Raw genomic sequence first — 21,249 nt, forward strand, 5'->3', positions numbered from 1 at the left:
TTAGTAGTGCTGGGTGAAGCATTTGGCACTTGGCCAGACTCACCTGCTTTGTTGTATTTTCAACATAGATCTCTGTTAATATTTGGCATCACTGTTGAAGTATTTGGTTTTTCTCTCAAGCACATTTGATGGGAATTGTTGCTGTTATTTTATGGGGCTCCCTGATTTAGTAACTTACACAGATTACAGTCTATTTGCTTTTAGATTTTACGTTTTTTTCATATTATCGTATGAAATATCGTGTGCTATGTGTTTCTGCAGGTATTCCGCTTTCTGGAGCTTGTGTTAAACTGCCCATTTTTAGCTATAGATGTATTTTTTTGGTCACAGAACTAAGACTGTGCAGTGAGCTCCCTGCAGCATGCTAGGAAGAACAGACTATTTTCCATCATTCCCCAAGTCTGTGTTTCAAACTGTTTTGGTTAAAAGCCATAGGAAGAAATATGTAACTCACTGTGATCTACACATACATAATATACAGACTCCAATATACCCAAATAAAGGGAATTGTGAAATACAGCATGGTATTTTCTCCCCTCCTGTAAGTTATTTCTATATAAAACCCCATGAGTTCATTTCATGAGTTACTTAAGGGTTATGATGTACAATTTGGAAAACAATGTTGCTTTGAAGGGTACAGAAAGGAGCGGCATCCAGTGTGGGCTGGTTGGAAATCGGGTGGACAGGATTTATTTAAGCTCGTCTTTTGACTGAAATGGTGTTTCGGCCTTGACATAAACGTTTTAAAGTTATTTCAAAAACACATAATACCAACCGAGTTTAAAATTGTTTTATCAAAAAGTAAATGTCATAATAAAGTGGTTTATCTTTCTCTATGGTTTTTAAGCATTTATTGGTGCAACACAAAAATGCTTTTCTCTTTTCTCTCTTGACAGATTGGCTATTTGATCTTCTTACGACTGTTTGTTTTTTTCCTGCACGGTCACTTAGAAAGTTTTAAACAACATTTGCTTAGGCTGCAACCATATCTATACGGTAGAGTATTTTTTTTTATCTTTGTGCTTATAAATCTTTTATGCTACATCTTAAGATGACTGTCACTATAAAGGGCGTAAGCTGTTTTATGTTTCATGAAAAGTAATGCCTGCAAAGATGGCTCCCTTTCTTCAGTATTTGTTTTCCCTCAGAAACTTGGAATTTCTTGTGGTGAGAGCATTTAAGATCCCGGTATCTTTGCAATCCCAACGTGATGTGCTTTCTCACGAACTGTGGTCACCACCTGTGCCGTAGATGTCCAGGGTCTAACCTTGACTGAAACCTTATATCCTTTGACCCTCACCTGGACTTCCCCATTCTTCTCCCCACCGCCTCAGCCTTCTGTGAGAAGTTATTTCCTTCCCCAAGTGTGTGGTGACGACCGAGACTCAGTCTCCTCGCTTGTAACCATGACTGTAAAGCAACGGAGCTCTCATACTCTAAAGGAGGTCTGCTGGCACCGGGGATGCTGGAATGGGGAGAGAGGGGGCACTGGGCGTCTCCGTCTGGTGGCACTGCAGAATATGGTAGCCCTGCGTGAAGCAGAGCCTGGTCATTTAAATTGTTCTGATTGGCGCTCCGGGGAGAAAGGCCACTTGCCCCGCCTGCCGTTCAGCAATTGTGATACGCATCCGCTTATACTCTGCAGGGAAGGGGTTGTGGAGGGATGGGTACTGACGAGGCAAATGACTGCAGTGGGAATGTCCTAGGGCAAAGAAGTTGATGTTAGTTAACTGGCTCTAGGTGGACGCGTGGGAACGTGAGGGGCCAGGAGGAAGTTAATGCTTTTGTAGCGACTAATATGGCCAAGATTTGGGAAAAATGTGGCAGCCGACTTGACCGTCCCAGAAAAAGCGAAGCGTAGGATACAGGTGATATAGCTAAGAACACCCGCGGGTGTCCTGGGATGTCACAGCCCGTATAAGAGCCCACTGAATCCATTTAATGTTGCTCACATGTAAATAAGTGTAGGGATGAACACTTGAGACTGGACAAATCTATCGGGGATCTCATCCCTGGGGAAAACCGAACAGTAGCCACACAATATGCATTAACATGTACAACATATCACAGATAATTATATATTACAGTATAATATACATTGTATGTTAAGCCACATGCACGTTTTAGCTAAGGACTTTCAAGAGTTTCATAGACGAGTGTGCTTACGCCCCCTCTAATTCTACAGACCCCTTTTCAAATTCACGGCCTCTTCTTTAATTGCACGCATGTACCTTTGAATCTGTCAGGAGAGCTTGCTGAGTCCATTTACTGTTGCTCATGCGTGTATATGTTTTGGGCTGGTCACCGGGAAAAATCTCACAAAGCTCTACCCCTAAGTGAGGAGGAGACACCCGAGGTTAATGGCTGCCGAGAGAGGGAGAATACATTATTTAACTGTACATCACAACCATTGCGCAAAGCTGCCCTGAATTATAAAATCTCTGATGTGATTATTTATGGTGTAGTTTTCTTCTTTGCCACCAGAGGACACACATACCATTATAAATTTTAACTAGTTAGGGCACTGACGTACTGAATATAATTATGCTTTAATAACTAAAAGACAAATGGAACTCAATGCAAGGTAGTAACAAATATATTTCCCAACAATGATTTTTTTCCTCCCCAACAGCACTTTATTTCTCTGAGGTATCCTTCCAGAAGTATCCAAACATCCTCTCAAACGTGCAGTTCATTCTGAAAACGTCGGAAATTATATGTAAAAGAGAACTCCACTCTGAGTCAGTCGTGGGGAATGGAGACGGAATGGAGGGCGTGTCTCCTGACTTGGTGGGTAACTGGGGCAGTGGGTGCGTCCTGTCGCATAGCTATAAGATAAAATTCTGCTCAATTCAGCATGCATGCACTGTTGAGGCTGAGCTCAGCGGGGGCGGGGGCCGGGGGGCGCACGGGAGGAGGAAGTGGGAGGGGGGAAAGGGAGATGGGAGGGGGAGGGGGAGGGGAGATGGGAGGGGGAGGGGAGATGGGAGGGGGACTAGCGCACACTCTTGCTTATGCACAATTCTTGTTTCATAGATTGGTAGACGGGGAATGCGCCCTCAGTGCGATCCGTTACTCCTCTGAGAGGCACACTGACATGACACCTCTATCATATGGGTCCTGTCTCAGTCACTTAGCGACAGATAATGGTATATTCCTCCTAAGGGGAGGAATGTATAGACTGGCCATGGAACACATGTGGAACGTCATGTTCTTCCTGTTCTATGTGAAATAGCACTTAGTATGCCATTAATGTCAACCAAAACCTTGCCAAAGTTCTCAAATTGTTTGGGCCTGATGGTGCCCACCTTTAACCACAAGGGAAGCAGAAGTAGGCAAATCTCTGTCAGTTCAAGGCCGGCCAAAGCTACACGGTGAGATCCTCCCCACTTCAAAAAGTTCAAATTGAGAGATTAAAACAATTCTAGTGCAAAAGTTTTTTTACTTATGTTATTAACAATCTATGCAATAAGTGATAATCATGCAAATGCAAGTTCAATGAGCCATGTAATTGTGTATAAGACAGATATTTTTCCACAGGAAAAATTTCATCCTTTTTGGTAATAATCTATTTCCTTTACTTAAATATTTTCTGAAAAATAATGTGAGAACTGTGAGACAGGGATTTTTTTCCATTATTTTAATCTTTATAACTTCTAAATGGAAAATTTATTCTTTTTAACTTCCTACAGAGGAAAAATACTCATGCCTTTTGCTTGTACGGGGAGTGTGCCTGCATGGGTTTACTCATGTTTGCATGTGTGTGGGAATGCATATGGGCAGTGCGCATGCATGTGTGTGGGAATGCATATGTGCAGTGCGCATGCATGTGTTTGGGAATGCATGTGTGCAGTGCGCATGCATGTGTGTGGGAATACATATGTGCAGTGCGCATGCATGTGTGTGGGAATGCATATGTGCAGTGCGCATGCATGTGTTTGGGAATGTATATATGCAGTGCGCATGCATGTGTGTGGGGATGCATATGTGCAGTGCGCATGCATGTGTGTGGGGATGCATATGTGCAGTGTGCATGCATGTGTGGGAATGCATATGTGCAGTGTGCATGCATGTGTGTGGGGATGCATATGTGCAGTGTGCATGCATGTGTGTGGGGATGCATATGTGCAGTGCGCATGCATGTGTGTGGGGATGCATATGTGCAGTGCGCATGCATGTGTGTGGGGATGCATAAGTGCAGTGTGCATGCATGTGTGTGGGAATGCATATATGCAGTGTGCATGCATGTGTGTGGGGATGCACATGTGCAGTGCGCATGCATGTGTGCGTACGTGGGTGTGGAGGCCAGAGGGAGCTGTTGGAGCCTTCTCTGATTGCTCTGGATTCTCTTGGTTTATGCAGTCTTTCCCTGAACCTGCGATGGTCCATTCCACCCAGCTAGACGAGCCAGCCAGCTTGCTCTGAGAGCCAGTCTCCAACTGCAGGGAGCTGGCGTTTCAGGTGGGATGTCTGAGCGGCCCAGGTTTTACGTGTGTGCTGTGGATTCACCCCTGGTTCTCACACTTGTGTAGCCAGTCCTCATCTGCTGGGTCTTCTCCCCATCCTGGAAAGTTCTAATGATAAGGACATTTGAGAAAATTCCTTTTAAAAATAGCTTTTTGAATGTGTGACCTCATAGTCTTCTCAAACACCCTTTAGTGCCTTTCAAACATTAACTAAATGTAACAGATGAGAAAATGCATTTTATTAGGTACGTTTGTAATTTTTAAGCCTTAAGTGTTTGTCTCTTGGCTTGTTGGCGGTAAACCATCTATATAAAGAGAGATGTGTGCTAAGTAATTGGAACCATTTGGTTATAATTGGGAATGAACACAAGTTGTGTCATGCAAAAAGAAGCACTTGTTTCAAAGTTTAAAACATGTTTTGACCTGCTTGACCTCTGCCTGTGTGACGTAGATGTCTGTTCAGCTTTTCCAGACCAACATTTGCTCATTGTAAAAAGAAAGAATATTCGTTTCCGTGATCACAATCACCATCACCACCATCGCCGCCATCAGAGCTGCCTTAACGAATAAATAAAATTGTACTTTGTGAATGAAAAGACAAAAACCATGGGCATCAAACACTGAAAATATTTCGAAGGATTCAAGTTAGCCTAGGCAGTTCACAATGGCTTCCAGCCGAGACTGTGGCTACACCGAAGGGACGTGGTGATCTGGGTGTTGTATCTCTTAAATCTGGTGCTGTGTGGTCTGCATGCTACACAGATGCTTCGGCTCAGGGAAGGCCACTGCTAGTTTCCATGCTGGTGCTCTTGAACAAATCTACTTACCCTTGGAAGTGGCAGAGATGTGCTGCCAGAAGGGGCAAAATCTACAGACAGCTCACGGAGCGAATGCCTCCGCCCAGAGTGACATGCGCAGTCACTCGGTCTCTCTCCACCATTTCCACCCCGTAGAACAAAAGACCTAAATTCTATTTCAGCTCCATCCGTGTGATTCTCTGAGGGGACTATAACGCATTTGGGGCTGTCAGGTTTATTGCCTTTCTTTTTCTTCTCCAATTACTTCATAACATACAGACTGTAAAAGATAGTGGAGCCACAGCGCTCCTAAATCACGGCTCCTCTAGTCGGCAGTGATTCACGGTGTGATTGCAAGCCCTGAAGTTCCCTAGTTCCCACCCAGTTTCTCCAGTGTGGTATTTCTAAGCCAGCCTCTCCAGTTCAGTTGAGCATCTGCCCATTCAATACCCATTTCGCCCCTTACTTTGGGGAATGAAAGAGGAAAAGAAAAGGCGACAGAAGGTAAAATCTGCAGTAGTGGTCATCTTCCCTCCTGCCCTCATTGGTGCTGTGTTACAGTCCAGGATTTATTGATCTATCCATCACCCTCTTCCAATTATACTAAAAGGTCCGTCCTCAGCCTATGCTGTCCATTGTAAAATATTTTAGGCTTAATGCTTATAGAGATGGAGTAAAAGCTGTTGCTGGATTTGTTGCACCATGAATGCTAGAACTGCTTTAAAAAATCCTGTAGAATTTACATACTATAAGTCATGCAATGTGGATTTTGGTTTTGCCTACAAATAGAAAACTTCCTTTCCTTGCTACTGGACACAGTTTCTTCTTTTAATGTCCTTTAAAGTGATCCAGACCCGTAGTTCCCACCAACTTGGACAAGTCGTACACTTTCATTAGCTTTGCAATTGTAGAGCCCCACTTGCAGGATTGAATTTCTGTCCTGTGCACAGTGCCAGAGTTGAATTTACCAAGCACAGTTGTTGCGTCGCAATAATAGCATAGTTCTTTGGATTTTAAACTCAGTTGAAATGGAGTAGACCCCTTATTAAGTAGTATTATGTAAAGTACAAATAGTTCCCTGAAAAGTAGCAGATACACCAATTTGATACTCTCACGTGATTAGCCGTCTTCACATACTCGGTTAGCAAAAACGACGTGACCGAAATCTGGGACACTCTGCTGTGTCCTGAGTGTAAATGATGCTTAACAGTGGGACACTCTGCTGTGTCCCAAGTATAAATGATGCTTAACAGCAGCTTCGTAATGTAGCCAGTGATTCATGCTAGTATTTGGTTGACACATTTGTATTAAGAGGTCTTTTCATGGCAATGTCACTGACCCCTAAAATGACTGAAAACAGGACAAAATGTGTCACCTGAGCAGCCACAACAGAGCTCATGCCTCCAAGCTCATCTCTGTTGAAAAGACTCCATCAGCCACTCAGAGGTCGTGTTCTATAGTTTGTAAATGCCACGGTGTACAAGCTGCAGGTGACAGCCCGAAGCTGGGCGGCAACTGAGGGAGATGGAGAAATCACCGGAAGCAGTAAAAGAAAAGGAAATAGGGGGAAAAAAAGAAAAGAAAAACCAGAAAGCAGGAAGGTGGGCAGGTAAGCAGAAGGGGATGGAGAAATATTCTCTGACGTCACTGAGTTCAGGGCTCACTACAGTATCACGCAGTCCAGCCACTCTCAATGTTTTCCTCTTTTTTTGGGCACGTGCCTGTGTCTGTGTGCACGCTCACGTGTGTGCAGGGGTGTGTCCATGTGTGCGTGGAAGCCGGGGGTCAGCACCCGGCATCTTCTGGCCTCTGTCTACCTCCCATACTTGCTGAGGTCACTGGCGAACACTACTGTGCCCCACTTCGTTGACTGCCGATGATCCGAACTCAGGTCCTCATTCTTGCCACCCAGCCCCACCCCTTTTCCGTTTCAAAGCCATCGCAGCTCGGCAGTTTGCAAAGTGAAATAATAAGGGGTAATGGAAAAAAATAAAGTCTGTCTTAATTTCTACTAGATCCAATGTACACATAATCATTCTGCCAGAGTGTCACAATGCTTCTAAACGTTCGCTAATCTCTGTGCTCTGGTTTGTGAATAGCGTTTATCTCCCAGCTGTATTAGACGGATTCAGGGTAAAGATAGCAGACTTTGTGAAAGCGTGTCGTAATTGTCAGGAGGGCTCTTTCCTGGTCTGTGCTGAGCTGAATCACGTGATTATCATCATCACATTAAGTCTTTTCTCTGGGTAATGCCAAGGCCCTAAAGCCAACAGTCAAGAGGAGGAGCAGATGTCTGCCAGAGACAGTGGGGTTTATTCCTTGGTGGAGGGAGAGAGGAAAGAGCCCCAGCTTCCGGGAGGAGCCGTGGGATGGCTTCAGCAAGGGAGGGCTCAGTGCATCTAGACCTCCAAAGACTGAGAGGGGCCTGAGGAGCAGCAGTTTCTTTAGATTCTCCTGTTGAAAAGTGGGGCACTTCTACGGCTGGGTATTCAGTGGGTGACACAGTGGCTTTGCTTTTGTCTGTACTTAAGAAAAGAAATTGTTAAATGGCTTTTTAGGAATCATGGTCCTGAAGTACTGTCCAAGGCATATAGTTTGTGCTTACATCGGGCGGAGCAAAATGGCCCGACTGTGTCAGACCAACCCATGGTAGGTTACCAGAGTGTTGACAGCGGAGGTTGCCTTTTCTCATTCTCCGTGAGGTTTGAAAGTGATATCTTATAAAACTGAAATAAATCATAGGTCTTGCTCATAATCCCAAACTTTATCTTTGTATTACGTTTATTTATTTACTTTTTTGAGACGGTATTTTCCTCTAACTCCCAAAGGTAGCCTCAAGTTTGTCATCCTCCTGCTTCAACCTCTCTTGTTGTGGGGTCACAAGCTTTGGTCAAACAGCCTACCTCCTAATGTTTTATTTATCATGTATTAGCACAAATATATATTCATATTATACATTCTATACACAATATATTTTATGTATTTATATGTAATACAAATATACATGTTACCTAACTTAATAGTCTTTGTAGCCATATAGTATCTATGATCTAGGAAAGTATTACTTTAATTTAATTGACCAGGCCATCTCAAAGTTTCAAAACAGATCTCTATGTCTGTTTATGTGGACTTGAAACTCGAGGACTGTCAGACATGTGGCTGAGACACGTGGGGCCATTGAGACAATTTCATTTATATGGCTTTTACTTTTTGAATGGGCTCCAGCACAAAGCAGAAAATTGAGTTATGTGTGCATTTACCAAAGTCAGCATGTCTCGGTCCAATGCCTTGCATTATCTCAGAAGACAGCTTCCCTGTGGAATATTGTAATCCTCCAGACATGGCTTTGGCTATGGTTTCTTTTCGGAATTACCACTCCTGGGGCCAGCAAACTTCTGTAGACCTCGACTCCAGCCGTTCTATATAGTGTCTAACTGTCCCTGTCACGAAAACAATAGATACATTTCCAGAGAACGTAACTGAACAGCTTACTAGAAACTTGAGAGGCTTTAATTTGAAATTTTATATGAACCTCTTGGTTTTGTTTTGTTTTTTTGAGACAGGGTTTCCCTGTATTGTTTTGAATGCTGTCCTGGAACTTGCTTTGTAGACCAGGCTGGCTTCGAACTCACAGAGATCGACCTGCCTCTGCCTCCCAAGTGCTGGGATTAAAGGCATGTGCCACCAACACCCTGCTGAACCCCTTGCTTTTAAAGAGGACCCAACATGAAGACTATCTTTATATTAGCTTGATATTTTATATAATAACTGAAGACAATGGAGCCCTTTAGACTTGAAGCATTTCTCAACACTATGAACTATGAACTGCTAGTGATTTGAGTGCATAGAACAGGGCGTTACCTTGGCAAAAAAAAAAAAAAAAAAGACGAGAGTGCCATGTTGTCATTGAATGCCGATCACTGTAGCAGAGCAGTTATTTAATGAACCTGGCAGGGAACACTAGGAGAAAACAGACAAAAGCTTCCTTGCATCTGAATTGGTAGTCTTTGAAAAGTAGTTGCTTAACAGGTACTGGCAGTGTGTGTAAGACATGCGTTTGGTTGTTAATGTAGACAAATCCACACCTCAGAGCCCAGTTTGTCACTAGATCTTTGTTTAAATTTTCCCTGTTGCCTTTTGATCAGCTTCTGTGAGGAAGGGAGACACACAGGATCTGGGAATCATGCATCCAATAGTATCCCTTCAAAGGATCTGGGAATTGTAGCACATCGATTTGTGTAAAAAATATAAACTTACATGATAAATACACATGTTTATTATAAAAAGCTTATGTCAACTATGCATAACTAACAGGAATACTTATAAATGACCCCGATTAGTAAAACATGAAGTATAAGTGAATATTAATTTTGCTGTTTATATTTGAAATGTATTTTCAAGTCTGTGCGGGTTAAAGAACAGCCTTGGCAGACGTGTCTCCACGTTGTCGTTTCAGGGGCGTTTGAAGACGGATGCGGGGGGCTATGAAGTCAGCCACCTGCTCTGGCACTGCGTGGCTGCCTGGTCTTGTGTTCAGAACAATAGTCCTCAGCTGAATGATGTGCTTCAACATCTCCTCTGCCACAAGACACAGCTTCAAACGAAATGCTGGTAAGGGCAATTCCATAAATCCAGAGTGACTCAGAGAGACCTTTCCACTGAAATGTTAATCACGGCTCAGTTGACTATGAATACACTTTATAGTTTCAGCTCCAAAGACAAAGGCGGTGTACATATTTTATATTGGTTGTATCAGTGAATTGTTGCAGTCTCTGTTGCCTTGTTTTGCTGGATGCTCTGTGTGGTTTGTCTCTAGTAAATGAAACGTTACCGATAAGAAATTCATCCCACGTTTAAGACATTTTCTGCTCATGTTGTTAGATTCTCTAGCAATGAGTCATCTGTTGTGTGTTTGAAAGGAATGTACTGGTGCTATCTTCTCTGTGCTTTTCAAAGAGATGAACAGGAGAACTGACTCTCAGGAAGGGTTAGCTCCTTCTAGTGTTAATTTAAGAAGGGACACAGATGTCGCACAAAAGCAGGCTGGGTGCGGTGGAGTGAAGGCTGTGTGTAGTTTTTATAGATTGACCAGTAGTAATGATCTACATTTGTGAAGTTCAGTGTGCTGTGTGTGTGTTTCTGTGTATTCCATGTGTACATACACCACATTAAAATACATTCATTCGCCGGGCGTTGGTGGCGCACGCCTTTAATCCCAGCACTCGGGAGGCAGAGACAGGCAGATCTCTGTAAGTTCGAGACCAGCCTGAACTACCAAGCGAGTTCCAGGACAGCCTCCAAAGCCACAGAGAAACCCTGCCTCGAAAACCCCCCCCCAAATAAAATAAAATACATTCATTCATCGGGTAATAATGGTGCACACCTTTGATTTCAGGACTCAGGAGGCAGAGGCAGGTGGATCTCTGAGTTCAAGCCCAGCCAGTTCTACAGAGTGAGTTCCAGAATAGCCAGGACTAGCTACACAGAGAAAAACTGTCTTGGAAAGCCAAAAACTAAACCAAATCAAATCAAACCAAACCAAAAAACCAAAACCAAAACCAAAAACCAGAAAAATCAAAGAAGAATGTCAAGTTAGGCCTTTGTCTTTCAAATCGGGTTACTGGTTTGCTTGATCTTGAATTATTTGTGTTCCTTATTTATTTTAGATATCAGTTCATCTAATGCCTGCTTTTCCTCCACATATGGGTTTTTTCTGTCTTTCTCCCTCTTCCTCCCCTCTCTCTTCCTCTCTTTTTTTTCTTGTTTTTCTTTGACAGAGCCCCATATAGCTCAGTTTAGCTCTGTCTGTGGTTTACTGGAGACTACAACAAGATCCTCCATGTAGAGGGTGTTTCCCAGGACATCGCTGCATTGTTAACTGGTAACTGCCTGGGCCATCTGAATCTTTATTTCTTTTTCTGGGTGGATGTGAGGATGATCACATAAGGTTGGAAAAGTCACGCATAGCGTTGAAGAGAAGAGGGGAAAACCGATCAAGTTGTCATCAGTGACTGCAGATAATAGAAGGGACACAGCAATTGTCTCATTATTGTCAAATCGTTTATTGAATTTTTCATTTTAAGAAGGTTATCTTTTTTAAAAAATTAGATTAAAGAATTGCTAGGACCATTGATATGGCTCCTCGCTTGTCACTAAGCCTGAGGAACTGAGTTCAGTCCCTGGAACATGCACGGTAGAAGGTGAGAATTAGCTCTCACCTGCACTCATGTGCCTTGGCATGTGCTTTGTGCACATACAACTAAATAAATTAAAGATATCTTTAAGAGATTGACGATTTTTAAGCTTGCATTAAATCTGTTCACAATAGCATCACATTAAATATAAAAATAACTTTTCTTCATTCAGTGTTTAGAGTACTTACATAACAACATACACAGATTCCACAAGGTTGTCACTCCAGATAAAGCAAAGCACAGTCTAATCAGAGCTACTCCAGAAATGCCTTCATGCCTTCTAGGGAACCTTTCCTGTTATCCACAAGGTGTGCTCTACGGCATCCTTGAGGGTAAAGTGAAAACTGAGGAATTAAACTATATTTATAATAAATAGAGATACTGCCTGGATGGTGAGAAGTGGGCTCTGTCAAGATTTTCTGTATTGTGACTTTTGAGGGAAGATACCTTTCAGTCCCCAAATACAGCACTAGCGAGTGTTAAGAGAAGAAACCCAAGAAATGTCCGTTCCCATGTGTGTCAGAGATAACACAATGATGAATAACATTAAGATAGTCAAAGCAATTAAAAACTTGACCAAGATATCCAGGAAATTTCATATACAGTGGCCAGGTCTGTCCATACAAATAAGTAGTTCTCAGCTGATTGGTTGGTCTGTAGCTAACTCATATATCTCCCCCTGTGACTTCTTATAACCCCATTTTAAGACTATCAATGATACAAAAGGAAACAAAAACCATCAGGAGTTTGTAAGTCTGAAAATGGACAGGGTCAGGATCCATGAGAAGACACAGAGACACAGACACATACACACACACACACACACACACAGACACACTCACATACACACATCACACATATACACACACATACACACACACGCTCACACATACATACGCACACACTGACTCACACACACACTCACATACACACATATTCACACACAAACACACTCACATACACACATCATACATATACACATACATACACACACACACACTCACGCGTGCATACACATACACTGACTCACACACTGACTCACATACACACATACACACACACACACACAATCAGAATTAGAGCAGTCTTGATGGAGACCTTGATGTCCCAAGAAGAAAGGGGGTCCTAAAGTCAACATAGTATAAGACACAAAGGAGAACGAGAAGGCTGGAGGCTGAGGGAGCCCCCAGACGCCACACAGTGGCTTTGTTCACCCAGAGTTAGAGATGGGCAACTTTCTGGGAAGCAGGTTTCTCCTTAACATGGCTGAATTTCATACTCTGTCTCAGAGTCTCAGTGCTTTACCCTGTAGTTTGGGCTTTCACAAAGTGCCCTGTTTGCTTTGGAGAGACAGCTCAAACCAACTCCAAAGGCTTTCAAACCTAACTTGAAAAATTTATTTTTCTAATTGGGTTCTTGGCCATTGAAGACTGCTGAGAAATGTAGCAAGACATTTCAGCAGAGCATCATCATACAATCCCATCACCCAAAGCAAAGCAGCCAGTTTATTGTGACCCTTGTGGGTATTTTTTTTTAACAAAAGCTTGGTGACTGAAAACTGTGTCAATGTGGCAAATGTTTATTGGACTTTAGAGTATTTGTGCTTGTATCAAAATGAAGGAAAGCCAGGTGCTTGGGGAGACCCTGCACACTCCAGCTAGATCACTGTCCACACTGTCTGTCTGCCTCCTCGGCCCTGCTAACTCCAGTGTTCATGGCGAAGTTTCACTGGAAGCGTTTAAAGAAAAGTCGTGGTGCAGTCTCCCTCCACTCTCCAGGAGTGGAGACGGCTGTGCGCGCACCCAGGTTTCTGCTTTCTCGATTCTTCTCGACTCATATCCCATTCTTCATAGCTCCATAGATCCTCCACACTGCACGTGTTTAGTCCGCTAGTGGGAGACATACAAGTCTATGCATCGCCACATAGTCACCGAGTGAGGGAAACATCCAACCTCAAGTCAGGAGACCTACGTCTGGGACCTCTTTCTCCCTGCCACACTTTCAGTGATTCTTTAACACTGATGAAACAGTTCGTTGAACACTTAGAGGAAACAAAACCATCCTGTTTTCACCATTTCCTCCCTCTAAATCCTCCATGTAAACCTATTCTCTCTTTCAAATCAGCACATCTTCAACTATTGCTACATATGTGTGTGTGTAGACATAGAACATATATGATACATAGTATTATAAACACATTCCACCCAGTCTGCATAATGCTACTTTTATGTATATTGTTTTGTCGCTTCTCAAAACGCTTCTGAGAGGTTTAGAGAAGACGTCTGTCCCCTACTCATGTTCTTCTAACTCAAAATTGAACTGATTTTCCTCAACTAGCCTCTGGCCAGCTGAGATTTTACTTCAGCGCACCTCCTCATAAGTCAATCAAATTAGTTTCTCCTTTTCTCCTCTCCTCCCTTAGGCCCCCTTTGAGACAAGAGTCTCACTGTATAACTTTGACTTGGAGTTCACCATGTAAGACCAACCTGGCCTTGAACTCATAGAAATCAGCCTGCCTCTGCCTGCCTCTGCCCCACCCCCTTTCCTAGCATCTGAATTGGCTGCAAACGCAAGGGTTGCAGTTCATACCCGCTCCCTTGCGCTCTCGCTCCCTAGTCCCGCTCCCACTGCCTTGTAAAGTTTTAGCATGTGTCGCTGCTATCATTGACAAACGGGCCTCTTGGATACAAATCTTCCCCTTGATAGTGTGTCACGTGCGCTATGCCGCCAGGGTTACAACAGAAATGTGATTGTGTGACTGCATCGCTCTTCCGACGGGCAGTGCTTTCTAAAGGCGGCTTTCCGTGACACAGAGGCCCCAGCCAACCTTGCGCACAACTTACACGGTATTGGGAAACCAATAAAAGCAGAAATGGAAGATCCTGTTGGCTGGATGCACTGCCATTAGCCACACAGACAGCCGGGAGTGGCTGTGGAAGCTGACGGGTGTGTGTGTGTGGGAGGAGGAATCAGCGGTGGTGTGTTTGAGAAACAGGGGTCATTGCTCTCTGCGGGGGGGGGGGGGCGGGTGCCTCTGGTCTTCCCCAGTGGCCGCCCTGCTGCCACAAGGATGAGGGATCTCCTGTAACCCAGTGGAGGAACCCTTTCAGCAGACAGAATGAAGATCAGAATTTTCATGTAGTCATCTCTTGCAAACACGCACACACACACACACACACACACACACACACACACTCAAGCCGTGCAAGGGAATTCTTTTAGCTCTGTGTCCAGGAGGGCAACACAGCAAGACCCTTACACAATGAACACCAGACTAACACATTTCTACTAACCCTACTCTACTTTGTCTGTTAATATACTCTTTGTGGCACTAGACTAATTATTTAAAATTTGATACTTTCCACTTAAAGAATTAATGATATGTTTGAATTTAATTCTGCATCCATTCAGGGACTCCTTCTGTCACAGCCTCCCGTCATGTCAGGCGAGCCCTGGGATTACCAATGTGTTCCATGTTACACCCGGTTTTATGTGGATTTGGAGAAATAGAACTCAGGTATTCACGCTTGTGTGGTCAGTACCTTTTCCTCTAAGCCATGTCCTTGGGTCCCTGTAAGACGTTTTGGTAGGAGTTATGGCTTTCTCCGAGGAATCAGACTGGTACTTTTCTTAGCCCTTGTCATAGTATAAATTTTCACTGGTCCCAAGGGAGTCTGCTTGTCCAGGTTTCACTTCAGGAGTCCCAGAACGAGAAGAGACCCATGAAATTCTGTGGCGTAAGTGAAGATGCTGGACATCCATGTGTCCCCACTCCCGTAGCAAAGCCCACTGCTGGGCCTCCCCATGACATCTCTTTTTCCTGTTGCCTCTCCACGTGCCTCTAGGGGTTGCCTGTCCTTTGAATCTCGCTAACTCTGAAGAAAGATGAAGAGATAAAGGTAAAATGAGCTACAGAATTAAGATTACAGATACATTTGTCTCTGATTCTCTGACTCACAGGTCAAACTGAAGATGAATGCAATTATTTTTTCCCCTTTGGGACACTGTCTGCTGCGTTTCCCAGTGCGGAGACTGGGCATTTCTTTCCTGCTTCTCATAACCCAGGTCCACCAATTTTATGGCTTGCGCTGTCTCTGTAAGTTGCTGCGTGTGTCCTTTTCTTGTTATCGGTTTTCAAGGTTGTATGGATTTGGATATAGTGTTTGCTGAAATATTTATGGGAAGGTTGGAATAACCTCTATGAATATTACAAGTTGGAGACAGCTTAGTTTCATTTTTCCCAAATGGCAACCCACTCACTTCCTCACAGAGGTGTGTGGGTGTGAACATTTGTGAAGCCTGGTTCAGACTCTTGGTTACACTATTAACGGAAATGCACAACACCTACTGGAGCTTGCTCGGTACCTGTTCAGTTGCAAAGTTTTGTGAAATCAAGTTGCCGATTTGTAACTTTATCTGCATTTTAATAAGCTTGAGGAGGAGGTAATGGTGCCTTAGTGGTGCTCAGCCGGTTCGGCTCCGGCTCTTCCCTCCTTGGGAAGACTTTGACTTTGACTTTGAACAAATTTCAGCTCACATGTATTGATGCGTCTGTTCTACTTTTGGCAGAAGCAGTTTTGCTTATGGAAGGTATCGCAGTCTGCGGCATCGATTGAAAACAGTGTGCTTCTAGTGAGCGAGGCAGCAAACTTTCTGCCGCAAGTGGCTGGCACAGCGGTGTTTAAAACCCATAGTTCAGTGAGTGTGCCCTAGTTTAGACAGCTTTCCAGACATAAAAGAGGGCAGAAGAGAGAAAGGCTATGGAGGCAGGCTGTCCTCGGGGGTGGGCGGGGTTGGGGGAGCACAGGTGGCGAGCGTGAGGAATGATGGGGGGGCACAGGTGGCGAGCATGAGGAATGATGGGGGGCACGGGTGGCAAGCATGAGGAATGACTGGGGGAGCACAGGTGGCGAGCGTGAGGAATGACGGGGGGTAGCACGGGTGGCGAGCTGAGGAATGACGGGGGTGGGGGTGGCGAGCATGAGGAATGACGGGGGGCACGGGTGGCGAGCGTGAGGAATGACGGGGGAGCACGGGTGGCGAGCGTGAGGAATGACGGGGGGCACGGGTGGCGAGCGTGAGGAATGATGGGGGGCACGGGTGGCGAGCGTGAGGAATGACGGGGGGAGCACAGGTGGCGAGCATGAGGAATGACGGGGGGCACAGGTGGCGAGCATGAGGAATGACGGGGGGCACGGGTGGCGAGCGTGAGGAATGACGGGGGGCACGGGTGGCGAGCGTGAGGAATGACGGGGGGGCACGGGTGGCGAGCGTGAGGAATGACGGGGGTGGGGGTGGCGAGCGTGAGGAATGATGGGGGGTGGGGGTGGCGAGCGTGAGGAATGATGGGGGGCACAGGTGGCGAGCGTGAGGAATGACGGGGGGCACGGGTGGCGAGCGTGAGGAATGACGGGGGTGGGGGTGGCGAGCGTGAGGAATGACGGGGGTGGGGGTGGCGAGCGTGAGGAATGATGGGGGGCACGGGTGGCGAGCGTGAGGAATGACGGGGGAGCACAGGTGGCGAGCGTGAGGAATGACGGGGGGTGGGGGTGGCGAGCGTGAGGAATGACGGGGGGGGCACGGGTGGCGAGCATGAGGAATGACGGGGGGAGCACAGGTGGCGAGCATGAGGAATGACGGGGGAGCACAGGTGGCGAGCATGAGGAATGACGGGGGGCACGGGTGGCGAGCATGAGGAATGACGGGGGGAGCACAGGTGGCGAGCATGAGGAATGACGGGGGGAGCACAGGTGGCGAGCATGAGGAATGACGGGGGGGGCACGGGTGGCGAGCATGAGGAATGACGGGGGGAGCACAGGTGGCGAGCTGAGGAATGACGGGGGTGGGGGTGGCGAGCGTGAGGAATGACGGGGGGGCACGGGTGGCGAGCATGAGGAATGACAGGGGGTGGGGGGTCCGCTGGGTTTCTTTTCAGCGACTTTACAGAGAAAGGTAGCAAACTCTTTACCTTTCAGCACTGGAGAAATGGTCACTCAGTTCAGCCCAACACTCTAATCCAGTCGTTTCAGGATGGCGATGACCCGCAGCTACCAGATTTTGCTACTTATTTATTTACATCACATTAAATTAAGACGAGGAGGGAGGGGCGCGATGCACTGTTGGTTCAACAGCGTATCCTTTTTAAGTAGCCGAGCGGCAGTATTTCCGGCACTGAATTCTGCTCAGTGTTTCGGACACAGTATTTCAGTACATACAGCGTTAGGTGTATTGGTTGGGATTTCGTCTTCTCTGCGTCAGAGAAATCCAGTTACACTTGGGTGACCAGATAGGGGTTCCATTTTTTCCAGGACAAAAATGCATTGTGATGTAGGTGCTTTGGTCCCCCTGTTCCCGCCTTCCCTAAGTGTGAGGCTTTCACTGTTGTTACTATAATGTGGGATTTAGTACGCATTCCAGGCAGGAGGAAAAGACTGGATGAAGGAGATGAAAGCTTTTTATCTTTCTAAATATGCTCCTATTATCATTATTATTATTATTATTATTGTTGTTGTTGTTGTTGTTGTTGTCCAGAAAAGCACTAGCTTACCTAGAGTATCTCTTTGTGCGTCTCTGTTTGTGTTGTGTCTCGAGAAATGCTCTCAGCCTGTCAAGTGGTGGGATTACAGGGTTGCATCAACACGCCTGGCGATCTAATTTCGTTTCTGTCCCATTGGCCAAGTCGACATCACATGCTGCTTTCAATATTCAGGGGCACACAAAGAGTTGACTTTTAAGTCAAATGCGCTGAGATTCTTTATATGTTATATCTCAGTACATTTAGATGTAGATCTGTCACTTTTGACAAATCTACTCATCTCTTCCATCCAAGACACACAGCGTTCCATGCCGAGGGGACGATGGGTGCCAAGCATTTCGCTGTCTTGAGCGGAACTCCTGCTCTTTTAACAGGCAACAAACAGTCGGCCCCCACCACGGTGAGGTTCAGTGTTGAAACACTTAAGAAATGACTTAGGGAAGGAAGGACTGCAAAACAATACGATACGCCAGCGAAGATGTTAGGTGCAGTCAAGCGAGCTTTAAAGGGAATGTATGCATGCTCCTCAGGCTTTCCATGTCTACAATCCAGGACGTTCAAAAGAAAGGTATTCGAAAAAGTCTGAAATGAGTCCGAAGCCGTCATGTTTAAATCAAGTAGGATAATGGGTGTGGACGCTTCCCGAGATCTGGAAAACTCTGCCTGTGTATTTAGAACTGACTTTGTCTCATGAAAGGCATTCCCTTTTTGCACTTCTTATAACCTATCTTACTAGCATGTATTGGTTGTAGAACGTAATGGGCTCCACTATGGAGTTTCCAGACAAGCACAGGATGTACGTTGGTCATGTCTACCATCCCCTTGCTCTCCCTCGACCCTTTTACCTCCACCCCGCAGGCTCCAGTCCCTTTCCCAAAGAGAAGCTACTGTATGTCCCTCTATCTTCAAGTCTTTTTGGGGCATCTAGATTCTGAATAAAAGACAGAGATGGGTACTTGTTTTTCTGAGCCTGGCTTAATTCACTTAACACCAAGTGTTTTCATAGGGAAGGGATGAAGAGCAGACCTACCCTCAATGACCCGAATAGCACAGTAGTGAAATTCAAGCATACTTTTTAAATGCCCTGGATGTTAAATTTATTAACTATCTAATGTCAAGGCTATAAGCAGCTCTATATAGCCAGGTAATCTTGCATTTGCTACCTCTCAATTCTCTCTCAACTTGTTTCTATTTCAGTTGGGTGGATTGAAAATAAGGGTGTGAAATGTAAAATTTCTTGAAAACCTCATTCCATATAAACATCAATGTCTAACAACTTCCATTATAAATTTCCACTTATATAACATTAAAAAACTAGCCTACAACCTTATTCATTTTTTAATGAAATAGATGTTTTAATTAGAGGTATGTCACTTTTCAAAGAAGGCAATAACCCTGAGTTTTGGGAGTATTTACCTAGTTTGTCACTTGTTGTGTAAGTTTGGAAAGAAAGCATTCCTCAATTTAACCCCATTGCATGAAGAAAGTGAATCGAGGGTCCCTTGTGAGGGCCTGCGGGTTCTCTGCAGAGCTACAGCCCTCGGATACTGTACCAGGCAGGATCCACAAACAGATGGGGAGGATGCGTAGTTCTTATTATGCCAACCCCGAGTCCAGGATCTTAAATTTATGCTACCTTCCAAAACGTCACTCTGCTTTGTAGACTTTCACTGTAATTCATGCCACTCAAAAATCGTTCACTATAGAAAACAAATATACCTGATAATTCAAATCTTCATTCCTTTTGGTGTCAGTGCTTTTTCATTAGAATCGATTACTATTATTTTTACTGAGGTCTTTGTCCCTTGTTCCCAATGCAGGTTGGATTCAGCGCTGGCTTTGTTGGTCCTGGGGGAGGCTGCTAAGTTGAACATGGCCTGCTTGAAGGCACTGATGGACCTAGTGAGAGATTTCCTTCTGAGCATCTCCTCCGTTCAGAACCAGGTAACAGCTTGCCGTTGAGATGTGGAAAGGAGCTGCCTGGAGGCATGCTTTGCTCTCCTCCGTGTGTACTGTGCACACTGCATCTGAGCATGTGGTGTGTGTGCCCCTGTAGTAATTCTAATTAACTATAAAAGTGAATATTCACTTACCACAGCATCACGATTTATCATCTATGTGTCTGTTACATCTTGTATTTTACACTTTCCCTATCAGATCAATATGCGTGCAATTATCCATCACTAGAAAGCACACAACCCATGACCGGGTTAGAATTAGAAAAACATTAGCTTTCTATGCTCTTTCATAACTCTATCTCCTGATGCCCTTTCTTGTTCTCTTTTCTGCGTGCCGTGCTGTAACCACGTGTACATTTGTTTACACAAAATATGTATTATTGACTAGATTCTGCACACGAGGGAGAAAGTATACAATCCAGTGTGAAATTCTAAATGGCTCTTCTAACCAGTTCATTAAGATGTATAGAGTTTGGATCTGGTTAATTTTTGTGTCTGGTTTCTTTTTTTTTTTTCTACATTTGTTTAGAAAAGAGCTTGCTTCACATGACAATCCTAGTTCCCTCTCCCTCCCCTCCTCCCACACCCCCCCGCCATCCTCCCCCTGCCCACTTCCTTCCACATCGGGGATATCCAGAGTCTGTCATCTCACTCAGGGCAGGGTCCAGGCACTACCCTAAGAGTCCAGGCTGAGAGAGCAACCCTCTTTGTGTTATGGACACACAGAGTCCGTTTGTATGGCCAGGGATAAACACTGATCCACTGCCCAGGGCCCCATAGGTTGCCCAGGCCTCCTCACTGACTCTCACATTCAGGGGGTCTGGATCAGTCCCATGCTGGCAGTCTGGGGTCCAAGAGCTCTCCCCTGTTCAGATCAGCTGTCTCTGCTGGTTTTGCCAGCCCATTCTTTGCTAATTTGCTCATCACTCCTCTCTCTCTCTCTGTCACTGGGTTCAGTGTTTAACTGTGGGTGTTTGCCTCTGCTTCCTTCAGTCACTGGATGAAGGCTCTAGGATGGCATATAGTGTAGATGTCAAGTTCATTATCAGGAATGGGCATTCGAGGTGGTCTCTCCACTATTGCTTAGCTTGCCAGTTGGTGTCATCCCTTTAGAGCACTAGAGGTCTCACTGGTGCCTGATCTGTCTTCTAACCTATGACTCCCTCTGTTATGGTATTTCTCATCCTGTTCTCCCCCTATTCTATGCCCCACTCAACCCTCCTGTTCACCCATGACCATTTCTTCCTCTTCTCCCCCTCTCTTCCCAGCTCCCACTCCCCCCAACCCTCGCCGTATTCC

At 45.1% G+C, this 21,249-nt stretch overlaps 1 protein-coding gene across 4 annotated transcripts in view; it reads left to right on the forward strand.

Annotated features, from left to right (window-relative positions):
* The window catches only part of Tmem232 (transmembrane protein 232), a 239,260-nt gene that overhangs the window by 60,875 nt on the left and 157,136 nt on the right, over positions 1 to 21,249 (forward strand). For all 4 annotated transcript variants that reach the window (XM_021231245.2, XM_040752937.1, XM_040752938.1 and 1 more), the window contains 4 exons: positions 897 to 996; positions 2,633 to 2,790; positions 9,720 to 9,874; positions 19,813 to 19,936. In XM_021231245.2, coding sequence (XP_021086904.1) covers positions 897 to 996; positions 2,633 to 2,790; positions 9,720 to 9,874; positions 19,813 to 19,936 — 537 coding nt within the window. The remainder of the gene's footprint in view (positions 1 to 896; positions 997 to 2,632; positions 2,791 to 9,719; positions 9,875 to 19,812; positions 19,937 to 21,249) is intronic.

The sequence above is a fragment of the Mesocricetus auratus genome, unplaced genomic scaffold (genome assembly GCF_017639785.1).
Source record: "Mesocricetus auratus isolate SY011 unplaced genomic scaffold, BCM_Maur_2.0 Super-Scaffold_100010, whole genome shotgun sequence".
NCBI lineage: Eukaryota > Metazoa > Chordata > Mammalia > Rodentia > Cricetidae > Mesocricetus > Mesocricetus auratus.